This window comes from Heterodontus francisci, chromosome 26 (genome assembly GCF_036365525.1).
Source record: "Heterodontus francisci isolate sHetFra1 chromosome 26, sHetFra1.hap1, whole genome shotgun sequence".
Taxonomy (NCBI): domain Eukaryota; kingdom Metazoa; phylum Chordata; class Chondrichthyes; order Heterodontiformes; family Heterodontidae; genus Heterodontus; species Heterodontus francisci.
In genome coordinates this window covers 10,431,367-10,455,510 of record NC_090396.1, presented here as the reverse complement: position 1 = coordinate 10,455,510, position 24,144 = coordinate 10,431,367, and the positions used below count along the sequence as shown (strand labels likewise).

The 24,144-nt window shown below is 45.5% G+C and overlaps 1 protein-coding gene across 4 annotated transcripts in view; it reads right to left on the bottom strand.

Annotated features, from left to right (window-relative positions):
- The window catches only part of mycbpap (mycbp associated protein), a 330,021-nt gene that overhangs the window by 196,226 nt on the left and 109,651 nt on the right, over window positions 1-24,144 (bottom strand). For all 4 annotated transcript variants that reach the window (XR_010977536.1, XM_068057785.1, XM_068057786.1 and 1 more), the window contains exons 5-7: window positions 8,405-8,579; window positions 1,477-1,592; window positions 814-964 (exon numbers count right to left, since the gene is read on the bottom strand). Coding sequence is in view for 3 of the 4 variants with exons in the window: in XM_068057785.1 (XP_067913886.1) it covers window positions 814-964; window positions 1,477-1,592; window positions 8,405-8,579 (442 nt within the window). In the remaining variant the exon portion in view is untranslated. The remainder of the gene's footprint in view (window positions 1-813; window positions 965-1,476; window positions 1,593-8,404; window positions 8,580-24,144) is intronic.

Sequence of the window (24,144 nt, the reverse complement as noted above, 5' to 3'; positions counted from 1 at the left end):
ACAGTGTGTTTAAAAATTTAAATCCTGTTACAATAAGACCAGGTGAAGGCTGAAAGAGACACCTTTCTCACCTGGTCGTAACAATGATAAGTACAGGCCATCATCTGAGTTACGTCTCTTATACTAAGTTAGTTTTCTTTCAAAATGATTCAAGAGAAAAAAAACCTGTGATCTGAAATAAAATGGTTAAATGCTCTAAAAAATGTGGTTCTTCCCTACATTCTTATACAATATCACCTGGCAGCTCCTCCAGCATCCTAGTTCAGAAAAATTGTCAAGAATCACCTCATAAGAAGGTATAAGAAGTTATACAAACACAAGAGACAAAGGCAGCAACAGATGCACAGCTGTAGCCACAAGACAATCTGATCTCCTTAAAACAAACCTGAATTTCCAAACCTCCCCTCTTTTCCTGCTGTAAATGGGGCTTTGAGATAGACATGCAAAAAACTTACTCTTGTGATGCTCTGCAATGTGTAAATGTCACTGGATGGAATGTGCACATCTTGGGGCCTGAAATTCAGTGCGAAGACCAGGGAGAATTCGAGTTTGTCAAGACCAGGAGAGAGTGGATGTTTACTGATCCACCAACCCAAAAAAATGGGAATGCCTGTTGGAAACTGATAATGAGTCTCATCCATCTTGATCAGTCTGTGCCCTTCAAAATGCTGAAAACTTCAATTCCATAATATCCAAGTCTCTGCTTCTCTAAAGAAATCAAACCAAACCTATTGAACCTTTTTCTCATCAGTTAAATTCCTGAAACCTGGAATTTTAAGTTTTCCAATCACAGCACTTGTATTCGGAAAGTACCTGTCTCCTGTTTGATGGTCCAAGGTTTCCCGATGTGAGCGATGGGTGGTGGGAATCCACGTTCTGTCTGTGTTAACGTCGTCATCACTCCACTTAACTCATCTCCAATTCTTGGCGGCAGGGACCAAAACTCACTCCCTATACAGTAACCCTGAAATAATCAGAAGAGAGCAAGGTGACCTCTTTCTTTTCATTTGGGTCACAACACACATAATAACCCTGGTCAGCAGCATTCTGCAGTCCAACCATGAAGCTCAAGCCCCTCACAGGAGGGAGTGAAACCTCAGAACCCCTAACAAGAAGGAGTGAAACCCCAGAGCCCCTCACAGGAGGGACTGAATCCCCAGATCTCCTCACAGGAGGGAGTGAATCCCCAGCGCCCCTCACCGGAGGGAGTGAATCTCCAGAGCCCCTCACAGGAGGGAGTGAACCTACAGAGCCCCTCACAGGAGGGAGTGAATATCCAGAGCCCATCACCGGTGGGAGTGAATCTCCAGAGCCCCTCACCAGAGGGAGTGAATCCCTAGAGCCCCTCACAGGAGGGAGTGAATCCCCAGCGCCGCTCACAGGAGGCAGTGTATACCCTGAGCCAGGAACAGAATATTTGCTGCTCCAATGCACCTTGGGATGCCATGGATGAAAGGGATGGAAACCTTTGCTAACCTTTCCAGAACCCAGAGCTGCCATGGTCTGATCGATGAGATTAGACTGCTGTCTCGCCTGTCCAATATCCTCACTTTGATTCATCACTAGGTGTTCAACTGGCTCGTCAAGGAGATCTGCACAGAGAATAGCCGAATTCTAGGATTATTCATGAGGCCTTTTTGCAAAGCCTAAGAGTAAAAATATAAGCAGTAATATTATAACACTCATAAGCAATTAAAAAAAATGTTCTCTGGATGTAGGTGACACTGGCAAGGTTGCATTTAAGAACATAAGAATTGTTACATGTAAAATGACCAAGATTCAGCTACCTCACCATCTATCATCCTGGCATATTGCAACAGAAATGGATGAACTTTGGAAACACCTGTTCCTCCCAAACATACTACAGGCCAGGTTTCCAACTACTTACATCCTGTGACCTAAGATCCTTCTTTTTGAAAAAAAAACTATTCTGCTGCCATCATCTCTCTAGGGAGCCTGTTTCATAGATGTACCTCTTACTCACTTGCTACAAGATCCTTTGAATACTCTGCTGACCAGAACTGAACACAGTATTCTAAGTGTGGTGCACTAATGATTTATAAAGTGGCAGAATTACCTCACTTCTTCAGTTTAACACTGATCTTTTGATACAGTCCAACATCTGATTTGCTTTACTCATTACCACTGAGCAATTTGCAATAGCTGCAATTTGTTCTCAATCTGGATCCTCTGATCGCTTTCATTTTAGGAACATGGGAAGAAGGCCATTTAGCCCCTCCAGCTTGTTCCGTTATTCAATGGGATCATGGATGATCTGTGACCTAACTCCACATACTCACCTCTGCTCCATAACCCTTAATATCTTTGAATAACAAAAATCTATCAATCTCAGATTTAAAATTAATAGTTGATCTATCAACTACTGCCATTTGTGTAGAGTTCAAAACTTCTACCATTCTTTGTATATTGAAGTGTTTCCTAATTTCACTTCTGAAAAGCTGGCTGTAATTTTTATAATATGTTCTCTAGTCCTAGACTCCCCAACCAGCGGAAATAATTTTTCTCTATCTATACTGCCTGGTCTCACTAATATCTTGAAAACTTTGATCAACTCACTCCTTAACCTTCTAAATTCCAGGGAATACAACCCTAGTTGTGTAATCTCTCCTCATAATTTACTGCTTGGGGATCCAGGTATCTACGTTGTACTCCCTCCCAGGCCATATATCCTTCCTAAGGTGTGGTGCCCAGAACTGCTCACAGTGCTCCAGGTGTGGTCTAACCACAGCTTTGCAGCTGAAGCATGACTTCTACCCATTAGTATTACATTCCGCTGGGTATCAAGGCCAGCATCCCATTAGCTTTTTTGATTATTTTCTGTACATTTCGTGGCATTTTGATTTTCTATGTACCTGGACCCTCAAATCTCTTTGGACTTCCACTGTTTCTAGCTTTTCACAATTGAGTATTGCTGAAAACAGAGACGCTTTTCTCGAAGCTTTTCATCTTGCACTCATCAGGACAATTCGCAAGAATGCCAATGTAAGGGACGCAACGAATTTATGCTGTATGAGGAGAGTGCTGCTTGGTTGGCAAGTAGACTCTGATTCATAGAGGCATTGCCATGGAGAATGCACCAGTTTATGATGACTGACAGTTAACTGCCAAGCTTTGTTTGAAATTTAAACCAGGCAGCTTGACTCTGATTGGTCAAGGCATTGCCTGCAGAGGACAGATCCCTGTGCATGAATGTATGTAGCTTCGAGCAAGCGTAAATGAGCCACATTGCGAGACTGACTGGCTGTTAGTGTAATTCTTAGCACACTCAGGATTGTTCAGTAAGTGCTGTCCAATCGCGAAATCACATCTAACATTAGACATTGTGTTTTGAGTTTTGCAAGTACGGGCTGGTTGAGTATGGTCAGTACTCTCCCTATTGTGAACAGCTGAAGGGTGTGCTGTTTGATATGATCTGCCAGTCATTGGGATGTAGGGCCTATGTACGTGGTATCTCACCATCACTGGGTGTAAATCTAGAATCTTAGTAGCTGTTTCCCGTTTCTCCTTTTCAAACACTACATTGAACTCAATCATATTATTATCACTATTAGTTAAATCTTCATGCACCCTCAGGCTGTTAACTAAATCTGGCTTATTACTCATTACTAAATTTAATATGCCCTGCCGCCTTGTTGATTCTAGGACATATTGTTTCAGATAACTATCTCGGACACAATCAAGAAATTCACTATCTTTTTGATGTGCTAATCTTCTTATCCTAATCTATATGAAAGTTAAAATCCTCCATTAAACCACTGCCTCTGCAACATGCTTCTCTAATCTCAGCATCCACATTATTGCTGCTACCAGGGGCGCCGATACACAATTCCCACTACAGTCTTGAATTCTTTCTATTTCTTAATTCTACCCATAAAATCTCCACTGCCTGCTTACCTCTCATTCTATCGACTCATACCAGTGAAATTATTTCATTCTTAATCATTAAGGTTACTCCTCCTCTCTACCATTTTTCCCTACTATTATAACCTGGCATATTGAGTTCCCAGTCCTGACTGTATTGCATCCATGTCCCAGTAACAGTTGCCATGTCATACCCTCCAAGTTGAATTTGTGCCTGTAAATCGTTCAATTTGTTCCTTATACTCTCTGCATTTGTATAAAGCAGGTTTATTTGGGCCACCCACCCTAACCTGTTCTTCTGCTCTAGTGTTTTACTCACACGTTTCCTTTTTCTCTCTCCTGGTTTAATTACTTGACATCTTTTAGTTTTCCTTTTACCTGTGGTTCTTAAAGCACAATTTCTCACTGTTACTCTACTCTCTTTTTGTTTGTTTTGAAACTATTATCTAAATTACCTTTTGCACTTGATCCCTCTCCCCAATTTACTTGTTTAAAGTCCTTGTGACTGCCCTATTTATCTTTTTTGTTTGGACCCTGGTCCCAACCCAGTTCAGGTGGAACCCATCCCAATGGTACAACTCCTTCCTCCCCTAGGACTGGTGCCTGTGTCCCATGAAATGGAATCCTTCTTTCCCACACCACTCCGTCAGCCACATGTTCGCCTCTCCAATCTGCTTATTCCTATGCTAATTTGCATATGGCTCAGGTAATAATCCAGAGATTGGTAGTACAGAACTTCAGTATTGCTGAAAATAGAGTTATTATGTTGAAGCTTTGCGTCTTGCACTCATCAGGACAATCCACAAGAACACCAATGTAAGGGAAAACAACAAATTTATACTATATGAGAAGAGAGTGCTGACTGGTTGGCAAGTGAACTCTGATTGCGATCTGACCTTTCCCCCCCACCCCCACCAATGTTAAGAAACTTTAAACTTTACCCCTTCCCATCACCCTTTAGACCAATCAGGTAAGTTTGACCCTGCTGCCCCACTCTCGCACTTGATATACTTACCTCCTCACCCCTCCCCACTAGTGTTTCACCTTACAATACTGGGCGTAGAAGCGACGGTGCGGGAGTGCCGGCCACTAACTGCAATATCGGAGCAGGATGGCCGGCGGGGCCAGGTACGTTATTAATTCCTTAATCAACATTAATTAACATATTTAAATGTGGCTGCCATCGCCAAGTGGCGGGCACGTTGTCATGAAGCCTCGCCGCTGCCGGTAATATGAGGCGGGGCCTTCCCGTCATCAGGGAGCATGGCGGGCCTCTCCCGGAGCCATTTTATAGCCACCCCTGCCACGACCCCTGACATTGGGGGGGGTGGAGGTGGTCGGTAATATTCAGCCCTTTGTATCCTTGATTATTAAGTGCCCAGTCCTCACCATTTTTAAGTCATGTTTCCGTTGTTGCCACTACATCATATTTCCACACGGCTATTTGTGCTTGCAGCTTACCAACCTTATTCACTATACTTTGTGTGTTTACGTACATGCATTTTAAACTTATCTTTGTATTCTTCGTCGTCCTTCTTAGTCTGCTGCTATCTAATATGGTACTACTTCCTTCTCTAGTATTATCTAATACTCTCACTCCTTATTCCTCTTTGTTACTTCTGTATGCTGGGACCCAACCTCCTGCCAATTTAGTTTAAACTCCACCCCCAACCACACTAGTGAACCTCCCCATGAGGACATTGGTCCCAGTCCTGTTGAGGTGCAACCCATCCCTTTTGAATAGGTGCCTCCTACCGTAGAACTGGTCCCAATGTCCCAAGAATCTGAAGCTCTCCCTCCTGTACAATGTCTGAAGTCACACATTGGTCCTCTCTATCTTCCTATTTCTACTCTCACTAGCACGTGGCACTGGCAGTAATCCAGAGATTATTACCTTTTATTATTTTTTAACTTCCTCCCTAGCTTCTATGAAAATCTTACCATGGGATTTTAATACCTGCTCTCTCTATGTTGTTGGTACCGAAGTGTACCTCAACTTCTGGCTCACTCCTTTCCCCTGCAGAATATTCTGCACCCTCTTCATGACATCCTTCACCCTCGCACCAAGATGATAACACACCATGCAGGACTCCCAATGACAGTTTCAAAAATACCTGTCTGGTTCCTAACTATGGAATCTCCTATAACAATTTACTTTCTACTCTTTGCTGTCCCCTCCAGTGCAGTTCCTTTCCCATTTGTGCCATGGTTTGGACTGCACTCCTTCAAGGTATTATCACTCCGAGCAGTCTCCAATGCTGAGTACCAGTTTGAGAGTGGCACACACCCCCAAAGACTCCTGCACCTCCTGCCTCTTCCAACTCTTCCAGATAGCCACCCATCTACTATTCTGAACTCTCACTGCTTGTGCGGTACCACCTCCTGGAACATATGATCCAGGAAACTTTCATCCTCCCTGATGCTCCGCAGTGACTCCAGATGCCCCTCTAGCTCAGAAATTCTGAGCTCGAGCTCAAGCAGCTGAAGATAGTTCCTACACACATGGTGTCCCAAGATTCAGGAAGTGTACCGAAGTTCCCACATGGCACAGGAATTACAAGCAACGGGTTGCAGCTGCCCATCCATGATCTAAGAAAAATCTCTATTCCCTCTTTCAGAATCTAGATAATACCTTGTATAAACTATTAATTTTAATTAATGCCTCCAGACCTGCTCTGTGCTAACACACTTACTAATTTCCTTATTGTTATACTTACCCCAAGTGAAATTTTATTAATTAGTTTAACTAATTAAGCTATAAATTTGATACAGTACTTTATAGTTTCCCAGTCCTAGTTTAAACCACTGCCCTAGTTTTAAAAAAACCCTAATACTCACCAGCCAATCACCTACCAGCTGTCCTCTGACATTATTCCTTGCTTACTTGGAAATACACTGATCAGGTCCATGCCGTCCCTCTCTCTCTTTTATCCTCTCCCACCACTGCTGCTGGTGTCTCCGATCAGGTCCACATTGTTCCCCTGCTCCCTTTTATCCTCTGCTGTCTCTGCTGGTGTCTCCAATCAGGTCCGTGCTGTTCCCCCCACTCCTTCTCTTTCTCTCTTTTATCCTCTTCCACCTCAGCTAGTGCCTCAAGTCCACATGTTTATTCTGATGCAGGCCGCAAGTTACAAGTGTTATTGAATTCAATTTCAGAACTGCTCCCAGAGACTTGAGGAATGCAAATGTTATACTTCTATGCAAAAAAAGGGGAGAGGACCTGGCAACTATAGTCAGTCAGTCTAATGTCAGTGTTGGGAAAACTACTAAAGGTCAATGTCAAGAACAAAATGAATTCTTACTTGGAGAAGTATGGACAGCCAGCACAGATTTGTCTGGATAACCTGACTGAGTTCTTTGATTTAATAACAAAAAGAGTCGATGAAGGTCGGGCAGTAGATGTTGTGTATATGGACTTTCAAAAGGTATTTGATAAAATACCACATAACAAACCCGTTTAGGGAATAGAAGCACATGGGATTAAAGGGACGGTAGTAACTTGGGTACGAAATTGGCTAAAGCATGGCAGGTAAAGAGTCATGATGAACAGATGTTGGTCTAACTGGAGAAAAGGATGCAATGGGTCCCCTTGGGGTCTGTGTCAGGAGGATTGCTTTTATTGTTATATATAAGTAGCATGAATTTGGTTATAGCAGTAACATTTCCAGACTTGCAGATTATACAAAATGTGGCAGCACAGTAAATGGTAAGCAGGACAGTAGCAGTCTTCAGGAGGACATAGACAGACAGGCAAAATTAGCCAACGCATGGCAGACAAAATTTAATGCGGATAAGTGGGCGGCACAATGGCGCAGTGGTTAGCACCGCAGCCTCACAGCTCCAGCGACCTGGGTTCAATTCTGGGTACTGCCTGTGTGGAGTTTGCAAGTTCTCCCTGTGTCTGCGTGGGTTTTCTCCGGGTGCTCTGGTTTCCTCCCACAAGCCAAAAGACTTGCAGGTTGGTAGGTTAATTGGCCATTATAAATTGCCCCTAGTATAGGTAGGTGGTAGGGAAATATAGGAACGGGTAGGGATGTGGTAGGAATATGGGAATAGTGTAGGATTAGTATAAATGGGTGGTTGATGGTCGGCACAGACTCGGTGGGCCGAAGGGCCTGTTTCAGTGCTGTATCACTAAACTAATGCACTTTGGGAGGAGTAACAGTATAATCTAAATGGTACTATTTTGAGGGGGATGCAAGAGCTGAGGGACCTGGTGATGCATATTCACAAATCTTTCAAGGTGTCAGGGCAAGTTGATGAGTTGGTTAACAAAGCATATGGGATATCTGGCTTTGTAAATAGGGGCACTGAATACAAAAACAAGGAAGTCATGCTAAACCATAAGAAATTGCTCTTTAGGTCTCAGCTGGAGTATTGTGTATAGTTCTGAGCACGATGTCAAGGCCTTGGAGAGGATAGAGCGATTTGGCAGTGTGAGAAAAAGATTGACAATGAGCATTTCTTAGCTTGTAAAGCAAGACATCGACCTCTGTGACTAGCTTCATTAAGACTCACTTACTTGAGATCAGTTGCTGTGTCCTCTTCCTCTCTGCCATGTGCCACTGCCAGTTTGCCAAGGCATGGTCCTGATTTTGCGACTTGGCATAAATGATGTCTTTGTGCTTCTTTTCATATATCTGCAACTTCTGGGGCATGGCTTCAGCAGGATGGCGTTCAGAGATTGCGTTGGCCATCTAAGGGGCATAGGAAATAGCAGTTTAAGTGGACAAGCATTCTGCAAGTAAACCCTGGGCCAGTGCAGCTAGTGCAGTGCAGCTGGAGAATGGAACAGACCTGTACCTGAAATAGCAATAACAGGTGGTTCAGTGGGTCATATTGCCCTTTCACCTCTGGGACCTGGGCTCAAAGTGGCAGTAGGATGAAAGTCTCTCAGGTTGTAAAGGTATATATGAAATAGGGACGTTCAGAATCGATTAGCATGAAACAATCAGCTGGTCACAGAACTGCAACACTCAGAGCATCATGACTAGGCACAGTTACCTGTCTTCCCACCCATACCAGCTGCTCACATACCCATCTTCCCAGGCATTCCCCATACCCACCCACACCCTCCTACCCACATACTCGCACCTGTTCACATACCCATCTACCCAGCCACACCCACCTGCACACACAGGAGCCAGCACATTCAATGACAGGCCCAAAAAGCAAGAGGTACTCTGCAGCAGCCCTTTGGAGACAACCCCCCCCCACACAGCTCTATTTAATGGCATTCGGGCTATCAGCTTCCCGCGCCGGGGTCCCCATCCCTTTAAGGACTGGGATCCTGCCTCCAAGAGCTGCTGGCCATTGAGAGGGTACTGCAAGAGGCCCGGGACCAGGACCTGCGCTGGAACCCAGAGTCCACGTAAGTGTGCCAGTCATTGGGGCCAATCCAACAGACCCCAGCGAGGGTGGGGTGGGGGAGGGTAATCATTGAAGGTGTGGTGGGGGGTGGGGGGCGCGGGGTTGGTGTTAGCGGAGGGATAACCATTGCTGCTGGGGGACCTCCATGGACCACAGATTGCCCACGGAGGAGGCCCCCTGAACCCCCCATGGAGGCCGCCTTGTTTTACTGGGCGAACTCCCCACTTGGTGGGCTCCCACCAGCCATTGGTAAAATACCAACGGCGGGGGGGGGATGAGGCCCTTAAGTGGTAAATTACCTCAATTGGCCTCTGGGTGGGAAAGCTGTCTTCAGCCTTTCCCGCCTCTGAAAAAAAATTGCATGGTGACAGGAAGGCAATGGATACTCCGCCATCTGCCTTCCGTCGCTATTTCATGGCACCGCCCCACCCCCCCCCGACTTCCCACCTCCCATCCTGTCTCCAATGGCCCCATAAAATTCAGCCCACTCTCCTGTCCACACATACCCACCTGCACATACATTACCACCTGCTCACATGCCCACATATCCATCTGCTTACACAACCACCTGCTCGCACAACCACCTTCTTACCCATACCCACCTGTCCACACACACCCACCTACTCACACACCCACCTACCCACCCAACTACCATTGGTCATGTAATCCCATGGGAGAGGCAAAAGAAACTGGATAAAAGAAACAATGTTAATCAAAAAGAAAATCGGGAAATTCCTCTTCGACCATCTTCGGTGGTCAAAACTAGTATATAGCACCTTGTCATCCTAAGGTTACCTACCTTTATAAGTCATGCTCTTTTTTCCAATCAGGAATTGGTCCAATGCTCTCTTGAAGGTGTGCAGTGGTCTATTATGCTCTGGAAAATGAGGAACTGTCTAACATCTAAACTTAAGGAACTTATAGATTGATTTCTGGTCTTCCCCAACCGATCTAGCTGTTTAGCCTCACAAGAGGAACATAATCAAGCTTTTTAACAATTTTGTAGACTTCCATTAAATTCCCCCAAGTCTATGCACTACTAAAACAATAGCCCCAGCCATTTAGACCTTTCTGAATAACTAAACTGGGGATCATTCTAGTGACCTTCCTTTGGACTTTTTCCAAGTCTTCTTTATCAGTTACCATGTGAGGAGACCAAAACTGGATGCAGTATGCCAAATGTAGTCTAATCAGTGCCTTCTACAAGGACAAGATGGTGTGCATTGTTGTATACTGAATGATAAATAAATCTGGCAATCTCAATACAGAACCTAATGGCTATGGGCCCATAGCACAAAGCTATCCTCCAATCAGCTCAAATAGGTACTAAAATGCCAATCATACTCTGATAGACCACAAAACAAATTGTGCAGGAATGGCGAAACAACAGCCATTACTCTCCACAAAGTACAGAAAGTGTTTGCATTTATATAGCAGCTGTCACATTCAAAGTAGGTGCCAAATTTTCACAGCCAATTCTTTTGAACTGTAGTCACTGTTGTAGTGTAGGGAAATACACTGATTAATTTGCAATAATGTCCCACAAACTGCAATGTGATAATGACGAAATAATCTGTTTTTCATGTTTGTTTAGGGATAAATATTGGCCAGCACGTCATATTGAATAACAATAAGGGATTTTTTTATCTCCACTTGCAATGATAGATTGGGGCCTCAATTTAACATATCTGACAGATGCCATCTGCGCTGAATTGTCAACCTAGATTATGTGCTTAGATCACTGGAATGAAGCTCAAAACCACAACCCTCTGGCTCAGAGGCCAGAGTACCAGTAACTGTGCTAAAGCTGTCACTGAAATTGCACTAAATCATTTTCATGATAAGGTGCTATATAAATGATTGAAAATGTCACACTATAGGGGCAGAAATTCTAAGATTGTAGTGCAGACACAATGTTGTGGCAATGTAAAGGGAGCTTTACTCTGCATCTGACCTGTTTACTGTCTGCCCCGGGAGTGTTTCATGGGACAGTGTAGAGGGAGATTTTCTCTGTATCTAACGCACGCTGCACCTGCCCTGGCAGCTTTTGATGGGGACAGTGTAGAGGGAGCTTTACTCTGTATCTAACCCAGCTTTTTTCTTCTTTTTTTAATGTAGATGGAGCTTGAACACTAGCATCTAACACTGTTTTTTTTAATTCTGAAGAAGCCTTTATACCCCAGGCCCCTTTTAGATATTATTTGCCGAGAGGGCCTTTATTCCCAGGCTCCCCTTATATACATTTTATAAAATAACTTTATTAAAATAGAATAAATAAAACAAAACTCAAATTAAAATGCCATTCTCGGTGTCAATGATGCCAGTCCCTGCAGTACCCACCGGTCGCAGAAGGCCTCAAGCGTACCAGCGGACACTGTATGCTCCTTCTCCAGGGAAACCCAGGCTCGAACGTAACCTCAGAAGAGGGGCAGGCAATCAGGGCAGAAGGACCCCCTGACTGCCCACAGCCTGGACCTCTGAATTGTCACCTTGGCCAGGCCCAGGTGCAGACCGACGAGGAGATCCTCCTCCCGGCCCAGGCCCCTCCGCACCGGGTGCCCAAAGATCAGGAGCATGGGGCTGAAGTGCAACCAAAACATGAGGAGCAGCCCCTTTAAATACTCAAACAGGGGCTGTAACCTCGCACATTCCATATAAACATGGAACACGGACTTGTCCAGGCTGCAGAAATTACAGGTGGCCTGGGAGTCCGTGAACCTACTTAAAAGTCTATTGCATGTGACAGCCCTGTGCAGCACCCTCCATCCCAAGTCCCCAATGTAAAGGAGGAGGACTCCCACGTAGAGAGACCTCCACTGGGGTTTCCCCATGCCGCCAGATAGCAACACGGACGGCCACGCCACATCCGAGCGCTCCACATGCCCAAGCCCCTGCTACCCAGGCGAACGGTGAGGTGGAGCAAGCAGCCTGGCACAAGCTCCTTGACCCCCAAGATCTCCAGCTAAAAAGTTGGGGCCAACAAGATAGCCACCCCATGATAAATAGGGGTGAGGTGACTCATGTAGACCTCACCCTGCCACTCCAGCATCCAGGTGGCTTCATCTCCCGTAACGGTGCAGGTTTCCTGCAGAAACCTCACCGCAAACCTTCCTTCCCTGAGGACTGAGAGATTGTGAAATCTGCAGACTTCCTGCTGCCATTGATGTTGAGGCTGGATATGGTTATCTTCATGTCAAAAGTACTTTGATCCCGTCACCATCACCTCACTGTGAGGAGGGAGCGGAAGTGCACCTCGCCTTCCACTCCCCCAGCAACCCATTGAGAAACTCTTTAACCCGGCGCCTCTCAACCAGTTTCATGCTTGCGCCCTTTCCCACCTTCTTGAGGGCGGCCTGGATGGACCGGATGATCAGCGCCAAACTCGACCACTGGCCAAGGGCCAGCTGAAGTTTATTGTGGCAACCCCTGCAAGCCACGAGGGAGTCCCAGAGTTCCGTGGTGGGAATGAGAGAAGGCTCGGCAGGAGGCACGAGGGAGTCCTCCGCCTCACTGGCCACACACCGAGTCCCCATTCTCCTCTGGGTCGTCACTGACTGCAGCTGACACACCCACCACTCACTGTGGGGAAGTCACCCCGCCGAACCAGCTGGTCCCACCTCCAAGATCGATGGCGGAGGAGTCCTCTCAGGGTTCACCTATTTGGCTGGAGCCTATGAATGCCAACGGCTCAGAACCCCCCTCCAGCTCCGATGGAAGTTCCCGACTCGAGAAATCCAGCAAGAGCCGAGACAACAGGCAGAGACGGGAGGGAATCTCCCACTCAGCCAGTGCCCACAGACCCAGCAGAGGGGACATATGCAAATTGGCCTCAGGGTCAGGTACATCCTGGGTGGTAGCATCAGGCTGCTGGGAGGTCGACCCTCACAGGTCTCGCCCCCACCCAGGACACCCGATCCATTGACCAAAGGAGAGATTTCTCCCATGGGGTCCACAGGTTTCCCCAACACAGACGAGCCCCCCACCTCGGGAGTAGCTAAGATTACAGGGGCATCTCCCTCTGCCCCATTCCAAGGAATGGAGGATTCCCATCCAGGGCTTTTGGCCCTCATGGTGCAGGTGGAGGGGGGGAGCCAAGGAACTGCACCAGGAGATGGACCTTGTAATTCAGGGCCTTCTTCAGAGGAGGGGCACTTCCCCCTCTTATTCTGGGAGGGGCGTGGAGGCTCAGAGACCTCCATCTCAGTCTGCTTCTACCTCCGCGACCCCCTGCCGAGATCCTTTGGGCCAGAGCTCAGCCGCGGGGCACGTGGCCTCCCCTGGATTGGGCCTAGGGCTAAGCTCAGGCTCAGGTTGTTCTGTTTCCAGGGGGCCACCTTTGGGTGTTTCGACCTGCGCTGTGTCTTTCTTCGACTCGATGGGTCTCCCACTCCCCATCAGAGGCCGTGAAAACCAAGGCCTCCGGAACCACCTGAGCGGCAGTTGTTGCAAGTGTTGGGGGAGTAGGGGGAGGTGCAGCGGCGCCACCCTGGGCCACTGAGGTGGAGTTGGCAGCGTGGAGGTTGGGGCAGCTCTTCTGAACATGCCCCACCCCCTTACAGGCATGACACTGCACCCCGTCCGAGGTCCAGAAGACACGGTAGGCTGCCCCCAGTATTCCACATTAAACTGGCTTTCTGTAACCTCCTCCAGCGCCAGATGTATAAAGAGCTGACGACGGAAGGAGTATACATGCCAGAGGCTGTTCTCCCAAAGACCGAGCGGGACTGGGATGAGCCCTGTCCTTACCTCCCCCACATGGTGCAGGTGGGGAAGGAGGAGCTCACCGGGAATGAAGGGTGGGACATTATACAAAATGACTCATTGTACAGTGGCCTCCGGGGGGGGTCAACTGGCAGAAAGGTCCCGCCCACAGTGAGCCCCTTGCTCAGAGCCAGGGACACCACCCACGCGGTCTTCAGGAAAAACACAGCCATCCTGTACATTTTAGAGGCAGCAACAATGGCCGAGGGGCTGACAACCTCGGCCATTGCTTTCACACATGCCTCTATTGAGATGTTGGGGTGGACATAGCTCTTGACCCCATGCTTAGATGTTATCAGCACAAAGGTGACGGGGCAACAGATGCAGCTGCAGCAACCGCAGCATCATAAGTGCGAGAATGCCCCACCACTGGCGAACAGGGGTTTGCCATGGGGTCCAAGAGCCACACCCACCTCTCAGAAACAAAGCAAATAAAAGTTTTTCTTTAAACTTAATGAATATGATGGGGGGGGGGGGGTGGGATTGGTGGGAGTAGAGGAAGATAGGGGTGAAAAGGAAAAGGAGGAGAGGATAGGTGGCCAAGTGATGGAAGTGACAAAAAGGCTGCGAGGATGTTGCTGTACGATTGGTGGTTGGAGCACCTTACTGCAGAGTCCAAAGACCAGTCTTCCAGTCTGGGGAGGGTTCTTTGCCCGGGTCGGCTGGAGCTGCCTGGTTCTCTCCTTTTCATACTGTTGTATGAAGACTTTCTTCAGCTGGCAGCTCCTGCCGTCCTGAGCCACACAGTTGGGGGTGGGGAGGGACCCCCTTTGTGCAGGATGGAAGAGAAACACAAGCACAAGTACAGGGGCTCCCTATAGAATTTGGCAGCCCCATCCTGGATCTTCTGGTGCCTCCTCCCTCCCCCAACAGTCCAAACAAATAACAGTTCTCTGGTGCTCCAACACCCACCCCTCCAAAATAACTTACAGCTCTTTTTTGTTCTTACAAAATAGAAACAGTTCCACAGTTGAAGTTGTAAGTTTCAGCTCTCTCCACTCTCCTCTCCAGTTGCAGCTCCCACAGCCTGCTCAGGTGCAGCTGTTTCACCTAATTGCACACAGGAAGTACTCCAAACTTACCAATCCCATTTTTTTGCCATCAAACTATCATTTATTGTCAGTGATAGAAAATGAAATTAAGATACCATTCAATGAATATAAATATGATCCATTAAGAACTAAACAAGCAAATAAAACAGACCAACAGGTCCTTAGATAAAGTAAATCCCTTCATTAAAATTTCACTCTTGAAACATATTAAAATCTTTTTTAGTAATAACCCTGCAGCATTACTTTTTGCTAAGTGATTGCAGGTTTCAGTGGATATGAAGGAAGGGATTAGTGATGTCCGAGTACAAGCTAATTCCCCAATTCATGTGAAGAGTACAGCTCCAGAGGACATAATACAGGGATCGTGACTCTGCTTCTTACCTACGTCTGCCCTGGGAGAGTTTGTTGGGACAGTGTAGAGGGAGCTTTACTCCGTATCTAACCCGTTTTGTTTTCTCTTTTTGTTTGATGAGGACAGTGTAGAGGGAGCTTTACTCTGTATCTAACTCCGTGCCGTACCTGTCCTGGGAGTGTTTGATGGGGACAGTGTAGAGGGAGCTTTACTCTGTATCTAACCCCCGTGCTGTACCTGTCCTGGGAGTGTCTGATGGGGACAGTGCAGAGGGAGCTTTACTCTGTATCTAACCCCCGTGCTGTACCTGTCCTGGGAGTGTCTGATGGGGACAGTGCAGAGGGAGCTTTACTCTGTATCTAACCCCCGTGCTGTACCAGCCCTGGGAGTGTTTGATGGGGACAGTGTAGAGGGAGCTTTACTCTGTATCTAACTCCGTGCCGTACCTGTCCTGGGAGTGTTTGATGGGGACAGTGTAGAGGGAGCTTTACTCTGTATCTAACTCCGTGCCGTACCTGTCCTGGGAGTGTTTGATGGGACAGTGTAGAGGGAGTTTAATCTGTACCTAACCTGGGTTGTACCTGCCCTGGGAGTGTTTGATGCTAACACTGAATGCTTCAAATGGAAATGTTCCATTCCCTTGCATTAATAACTTTCATCTTGATGGTTACATAAATGTTAAAAAAACACAATAACAGCATAAATCATCTTTAATGAAACACCAAGCCCAAAAAGTTAATTCACCCTGTTTGTCATATATATTTTTGATCATCTGTTCTCTTATACAATATTTCTGCTATTATAAGTCAGTTGGATAGTTTCTCTTCTAAGCTCCCTAGGTTTCCATGACTAGCTTCCTGCAAATAGTTCTAGATAACATGACATCACTGTGAATTGCTGCTCCTTTATCCAACTGATCTTAGGTATTGACACATTCACAGCCTGAAGCCTTTCCTAGCGGCTCCTGTTTGCTTGTAAACACAGCTGGACAAATATCTTTTCATTCTTAACATCTGTCCAAGTCCCACATTCAATTAAAATTGCGCTTTCAGTTTAATAGTAGAGGGTATTGGCAGGTCAAGCCTGACACCAAAAAGTCACACCTAGAAACCCAGGATCAGATATGGTAGCTTTAAGTCAGAAGTCCAGCCATCCAGTCAAGGTAAAAGTCTGAAGTTTGCAGACAACACAAAGATTGGCCGTGTGGTAGATAGTGAGGAGGATAGCTGGAGACTGCAGGAAAATATTGATGGTCTGGTCAGATGGTCAGAAAAGTGGCAAATGGAATTCAACCTGGAGAAGTGTGAGGTGATCCATCTGCGGAGGTCAAACAAGGCAAAGGAATACACAATCAATGGGAAAATATTGAGAACTGTAGAGGAAGTGAGGGACCTTGGAGTGAATGTCCACAGATCCCTGAAGGTAGCAGGACAGGTTGATAAGGTGGTTAAGAAGTCATATGGAATCCTTTCCTTTATTAGCCGAGGTATATAAGAGCAGAGAGGTTATGCTGGAATGTATAACTCATTGGTTAGGCCACAACTTGAGTATTGTGTGCAGTTCTGGTCACCTCATTACAGAAAGGATGTAATTGCACTAGAGAGGGTACAGTGGAGATTTACGAGGATGTTGCCAGGATTAGAAAAATGCAGCTATGAGGAAAGATTGGATAGGCTGGGGTTGTTCTCCTTGGAACAGAGAAGGCTGAGGGGAGATCTGATAGAAATGTACAAAATTTTGAGGGGCCTGGATAGAATAGAGGTGAAGGGCCTATTCACCTTAGAAGAGAGGTCAGTGACTAGGGGACATAGATTTAAAGTGATTGGTAGAAAAATTAGAAGGGAGATGAAGAGAAACTTTTTCACCCAGAGGGTGGTGAGGGTCTGGAACTCACTGCCTGAAAGGGTATTGAGGCAGAAACCCTCAACTCATTCAAAAGGAGTCTGGATAGTCACCTCAAGTGCCGTAAGCTGTAGGACTATGGACCAAATGCTGGAAGGTGGGATTAGAATAGGTGGATTGTTTTTCAGCCGGCACAGACACGATGGGCCAAGTAGCCTCTTTCTGTGCCTTAAACTTTCTATGATTCTATGATATCAGAGCTAGGAACTTCAGGACTACTGAATTTCAGGGAGATTATTGATAACTGACCAAACAATCTGAAGAGTTGAGGACTTTTTCCCACATGGCTCCAGATAAACTTGCCTGTTAAAAAACAAGCCCTCCAAGGCTACCTCTGTAAACTCTTTCAGCCCTACAGAAATCTTCAATCCTCCAACATTGGCCTCCTGCACTTCCTCAATTTCCATTACACCACCATTGGCGGACATGCCTTCAACAGCCTACGCCTTAACCTCTGGAATTCCCTTCCTAAGCTCATCTGTCTCTCTCTCCTCCTTTAAGACATTCCTTAAAACCTACCTAGAACCATAGAACCATAGAAAAATTACGGCACAGAAAGAGACCATTCAGCCCGTCGTGTTCCTGCCCGGCCGAGAAGTAAAAAAATAGAAACTAGCCGCCCCATCTAACCCCACCTTCCAGCATCTGGTCCATAGCCTTGCAGCTTGCAGCACTTCAGGTGCATGTCCAGGTACCTTTTAAAAGAATTGAGGGTTTCTGCCTCCACCACCGTTCCTGGCAGTGAATACCAGACACCCACCACCCTCTGGGTGAAAAAGCTTTTCCAAATGTCCTCTCTAATCCTTCGACCAATCATCTTAAATCTGTGCCCCCTGGTAATTGACCTCTCCGCTAGGTGAAACAGGTCTTTCCTGTCTACTCTATCTAGGCCCCTCATAATTTTGTACACCTCAATTCAGTCACCCCTCAGCCTCCTCTGTTCTCCGGAAAACAACCATAGCCTATCCAATCTTTCTTCATAGCTGCAACTTTCGAGCCCTGGTAACATTCTTGTAAATCTCCTCTGTACTCTCTCCAGAGCAATTACGCCCTTTCTGTCATGCTGTGACCAGAACTGTACGCAATACTCCAGCTGTGGCCTAACTAGCATTTCATACAGTTTCAGCATTACATCCCTGCTTTTGAATTCTATACCTCGGCCAATAAAGGAAAGCATTCCATATGCCTTCTTCACCACTCGACTGACCTGTCCTGACACGTTCAGGGACCTGTGGACATGCATGCCAAAGTCTCTCACTTCTTCTACCCCTCTCAATATCCTCCCGTTTATTGTGTATTCCCTTGTTTTATTTGCCCTCCCCAAATGCATTACCTCACATTTCTCTGGACTGAATTCCATTTGCCACTTTTCCGCCCACTCAACCAAACCAATGATATCATTCTGAAGTCTGCAGCTATCCTCTTCACTATCAACTACACAACCAATTTTTGTGCTATCAGCAGATTTCCCAATCATGCCTCCCATATTTAAGTCTTATCATTAATATATACCACAAACAGCAAGGGGCCCAACACTGAGCCCTGTGGAACGCCACTGGAAACAGCTTTCCATTCACAAAAACATCCGTCGACTACTACCCTTTGTTTCCTGTCCCTGAGCCAATTCTGGATCCAACCTGCAACATTCCCCTTTATCCCATGGGCTTTCATTTTACTGACCAGTCTGCCTTGTGGCACCTTGTCAAATGCCTTACTAAAATCCATGTAGACCACATCTACTGCACTACCCTCATCAATCCTTCTTATTACTTCCTCAAAAAACTCAATTAAGTTAGTAAGACACGACCTTCCTTTAACAAATCCATGCTGACTATCCCTGATCAACCGTGCCTTTCTAAGTAGCAGTTTATCCTGTCCCTCAGAATAGATTCTGACAATTTACTCACCACCAAGGTCAGACTGACCGGCCTATAATTATTTTGCCTATCTCTCGCACCCTTTTTAAACAATGGTACAATATTCTCAGACCTCCAATCGTCTGGTACCTCTCCTGTATCTAGTGAGGATTTGGTCACCTGTGTTAATATCTCCTCATGTGAATTGATGTCAAATTTTGTCTGATAATGCTCCTGTGAAGCACTTGGATGCTTTACTACTTTAAAGGTGCTGTATAAATATAAGTTGTTGCTGCATGTCCATTGCCTAATTGATGGGCTAGTCCCAGCTAGACAAGCAGCTGGAAGCTTACTAATGCTCTGTGCATGGTTTACACTGGTTAAAACCCAGCAAGTAACAAATGCTTGGGAGTCCCTGAGCCTCAGATGTGTACTTAGGCTCTCTGGACTAAGTGTAATGTGTCCCTACAGGGTGAGAGCACACACTTCATACTGAGAACACCAGAACTTTACCTGTGAGCACTTCTCAGTGCCTTAGTTTGAAGATTCTCAAACATAGAGCTGGACTACCAATTGTACCAACAAAATTCTGGTACATTTGTGGTGCTTTTCTCAAGCTGCCAATTAAAATTGGGGATGCTCAAGAGGCAAGAGATCAGAGATCTCGGGGAGGTGTGGGGGGGGGGGTGCACTGTAGTGCTAGAGGAGATTACAGCAACAGGGAGGGCTGAGGCCATGGAGGGATTTGAAATCAAGGATGATAATTTTAAAATCGAGCCATTGCTTAACTGAGAGCCAATGTAGGTCAGCAAGCACAATGGGGATGGGTGAGTGGGACTTGGATCAAGTTAGGATTCAGGGAGCAGAGTTTTGAATGAGCTCAAGTTTACAGAGGGTAGAATGTGGGAGTAAAAACAAGAAATGCTGGAAATACTCAGCAGGTCTGGCAGCGTCTGTGGAGAGAGAAGCAGAGTTAACATTTCAGGTCAGTGACCCTGCTTCAGAACTGACAAATATTAGAAATGTTAATGGTGTGCTGAAAGACAAAGCGTTAGTACAGAGAGGGTGTGAATTGACTGTAAAGCATAAATCACTCCAAGCACAAACATTAACTTTGTGCTATACAGTCTATTCACACCCTCTCTGTACTAACGCTTTGTCTTTCAGCAGACCATTAACATACCGTTTGCCTTTGTTCCATGACCTTCTGGTCAGTTCTTCTCCATGACCTTGTCCTATCAACACCTTCTCTTTTGCTATCTCTTGCCCCACCCCCCGTTTTATTTGCTTAAAATCTTTTACATTTCTAATATTTGTCATTTCTGAAGAAGGGTCACTGACCTGAAACGTTAACTCTGCTTCTCTCTCCACAGATGCTGCCAGACCTGCTGGGTATTTCCAACATTTTGTGTTTTTATTTCAGATTTCCAGCATCTGCAGTATTTTGCTTTTATTATAGTAGAATGTGGGAGGCCAGCTAGGAATGTATTAGAATAGTCAAGTCTAAAGGTAATAAAGGCATAGATGAAGATTTCAGCAACAGATAAGCTGAAGCAGGGGTAGCCGCCACTCTTAAAGTGATCATCCAACATCCCCTTTCTTTCCAAAGATAAGTCTCGTATGCTACAGTAAAAACACATAAAATTGGATAAGATCAAAATTAGTTATATAGGAATAGAGATGATAAAATTTACAAGTATAAAGACAGGGATTGTGAAATCTATGACTGAAGAAGCTGAAGAGTCCATATATCGGTTCGGTAGTTTGACAGCTCTTCCAGATCTTGTTGCAGTATAACCTTCTGGGGATGTGGATTTCACCCTTGGCTGTTTTTGGCTTGCAAACGTGTTGGACAAGTTGAGTGAGTGGGCAAATGCATGGCAGATGCAGTACAATGTGGATAAATGTGAGGTGGTAGCAAAAACATGAAGGCAGATTATTATCTGAATGGCTACAAACTGAGAGAGGGGAATATGCAACGAGACCTGGGTGTTCTCGTACACCAGTCGCTGAAGGTAAGCATGCAGATGCAACAGGCGATAAAAAGGGCAAATGGTATGTTGGCTTTCATAGCAAGAGGATTCGAGTATAGGAGCAGGGATGGCTTGCTGCAATTATACGGGGCCTTGGTGAGGCCACACCTTGAATATTCTGTGCAGTTTTGGTCTCCTTATCTAAGGAAGGATGTTCTTGCTGTAGAGGGAGTGCAGCGAAGGTTTACCAGACTGATTCCTGGGATGGCGGGACTGACGTATGAGGAGAGATTGAGTCAGTTAGGATTATATTCGCTGGAGTTCAGAACAGTGAAGGGGGATCTCATAGAAACCTATAAAATTCTAACAGGACTCGACCGAATAGATGCAGCAAAGATGTTCCCGATGGTGGGAGTCCAGAACCAGGAGTCATAGTCTAAGGATACGGGGTAAACCTTTCAGGACTGAGATGAGGAGAAATTTCTACACCCAGAGAGTGGTGAGCCTGTGGAATTTGCTACCACAGAAAGCAGTTGAGGCCAAAACATTGTATGTTTTCAAGAAGGAGTTAGATATAGCTCGAGGCGAAAGGGATCAAAGGATATGGGGGAAAAGCAGGAACAGGTTGCTGAGTTGGATGATCAGCCATGATCACAATGAATGGTGGAGCAGGCTCGAAGAACCAAATGGCCTACTCCTGCTCCTATTTTCTATGTTTCTATGTGTTGTCAATGTGTTGGTTATTGTCCTGTTGTTTCGTCACACCCTCTTGTCACCATCACACATCTCTGAATTGGCTTTGGTTCCTCTGCAACACTGCTCCTCGTAAGACCTAGGCTCACTGCATACTTTGGATACCTCTGTGGGTAACCTCATCCTCATCGTGGGATGTATGACCCTGACCTTTTGTCCTACGTGTAGTTGAGGGGGTTCCGCCCCTGCCTGTTGGTCATGGACATCTTCATTCTCCCTTGTTTTTCGAGCGGTGTCTCCTGCATCTTGGAGAATTTGGACAGATGATGGCTTGGCAGAGTACTCCGCAATTGTCTGCCAAACATGATTTCTACTGATGACGGTAAGCCCATATCTATAGGTGTAGCTCTAGAGGTGTAACATGGAAAACATGGCACCGCATGCCTTGCACAAATCTTGAAATGCAGGACAAATTCACGGTGAGTGGGACAAACCACACTTACCACACAGATTGCTTGCTTTTTGTGACCTGGTTGTTGTGCCGATACTGTTGGCTTCAACTAGTGCTTGCAGATGCTGTTGTCAAGCTAGAATGGCTTCATATTTCCTGCCGTTTTCTAGCAGAGCGTCAATGCTGTGACCTTTTTCTCCAAGTATTTTTGAAACACTTCAATCGGTGTTGAGACAACCACCAGCTCCATTATTCGTTCTGACAGCTCAGTTTCTGAAGAATTGCATTTGTTGCCCTTACTACGGCATCTACTGATGAATTGCTCCATTAATTCCTGTGCCTGTTGCCTGTAGCACATTAATTCTAGGCGATGAATTCTAAAATTCACTCTTACCCAAAGCTGATCTTCTCGCACTTTCCATATCTTTGCGGGATCTTTCTGGTCCTCTTCAAATAAGCCAGAGGTATTGATTCTATATAACTCCTCATTTCTAACTGCTATCAGTATTTTCACAGCCTGCTTCTCCAGTTCTGTAACCGCTTGGTCTATGAAGCATAACTGCATTATTTGTTTAAAAAGTTTGAACTTGTATAGGATATCAATGGCCTTCCAGTTTATGCTGGAAAATTTGATATCCATCCTTCTGCTGTTCTTTTGCTTTCTGTTCTATATTTAACTTTGTTCAGCTTAGCGTGTGCCTTCAGCACTATACTTATAATGACTTATAATGAAGAGAGACTGAAAAGGCGAGGGTTGTTTTCCTTAGAGCAGAGAAGGTTGAAGGGGGGACCTGATTGAGGCATACAAAATTATGACGGACATTGACAGACTAGATAGGAAGAAACTTTTCCCTTTGCGCGGGGTCAATAACCAGGGGGCATAGATTTAAGGTAAAGGAGCAGGAGATTTAGAGGGGATTTGAGGAAAAAAAATTTCACCCAAAGGGTGGCTGGAATCTGGAACACACTGCCCGAAGAGTGGTAGAGTCAGGAACCCTCACAACATTTAAGAAGTATTTAGATGAGCACTTGAAACGCCATAGCATACAAAGCTACAGGCCAAGTGCTGGAAAATGGGATTAGAATAGTTAGGTGCTTGATGGCCAGCACAGACACGGTGAGCCGAAGGGCCTGTTTCTGTGCTGTTTAACTCTATGACTTATTTATGTGTGGCTTAAAACTTGTTCTATTAACTTTGCGCTGGTCCCCCTTTAAGGAATTCTTATCGTCAGGATTTAATGGAGTGTAACAGGTGCTTGACGGTGTTTCCTGTTTGCTTATTTCTCTTTCAGCACTTTGCTGAAGTGTTTACATAGCTGCTTATTGGAATTTGTAAAGCTGTTCGATAGTTCCAGTTGCTTTTTTTTGCTAGAGTTTATTTACCTCGTTCATGCTTGACTGGTTTAATGTTTTTTTTTCTCTTTCAGCTGTGGCTGAGTTAGTGGAGACGTTACTGTATTTGGGGCTTCCTGTGCTTTTTTTACTTCACCATCAGACTTTGTTTTTCTGAGTTTGTGCGCTTTTCAGGATTTCCCCCTTTTTTTCTCTTACTCACATGGAGCCTTTAGAAAATGAATTTTTAAAAACTCTTTAAAGGCTTTTTTTTACTGGTATTTCCCAATCGTCGATACAATGACTCACCCAATCGTTTGCTTTTCAATCACGCTTCTGTTCTGTGGAGCTTTTCTCAGCCTTCTAAGGCATGTAGCTTTCTTTCACTCTTTTCAGGTACTTGTTTTAAAGTTTCTTTACTTGTTGCTTCAAATTTTCTCTTCTGTTATCTATTTTGCTTTTAAACCTTGTTTGCTGTTTTACCCGTGGTCTTAAACCTTGTCTTTTCATCACCACTGCC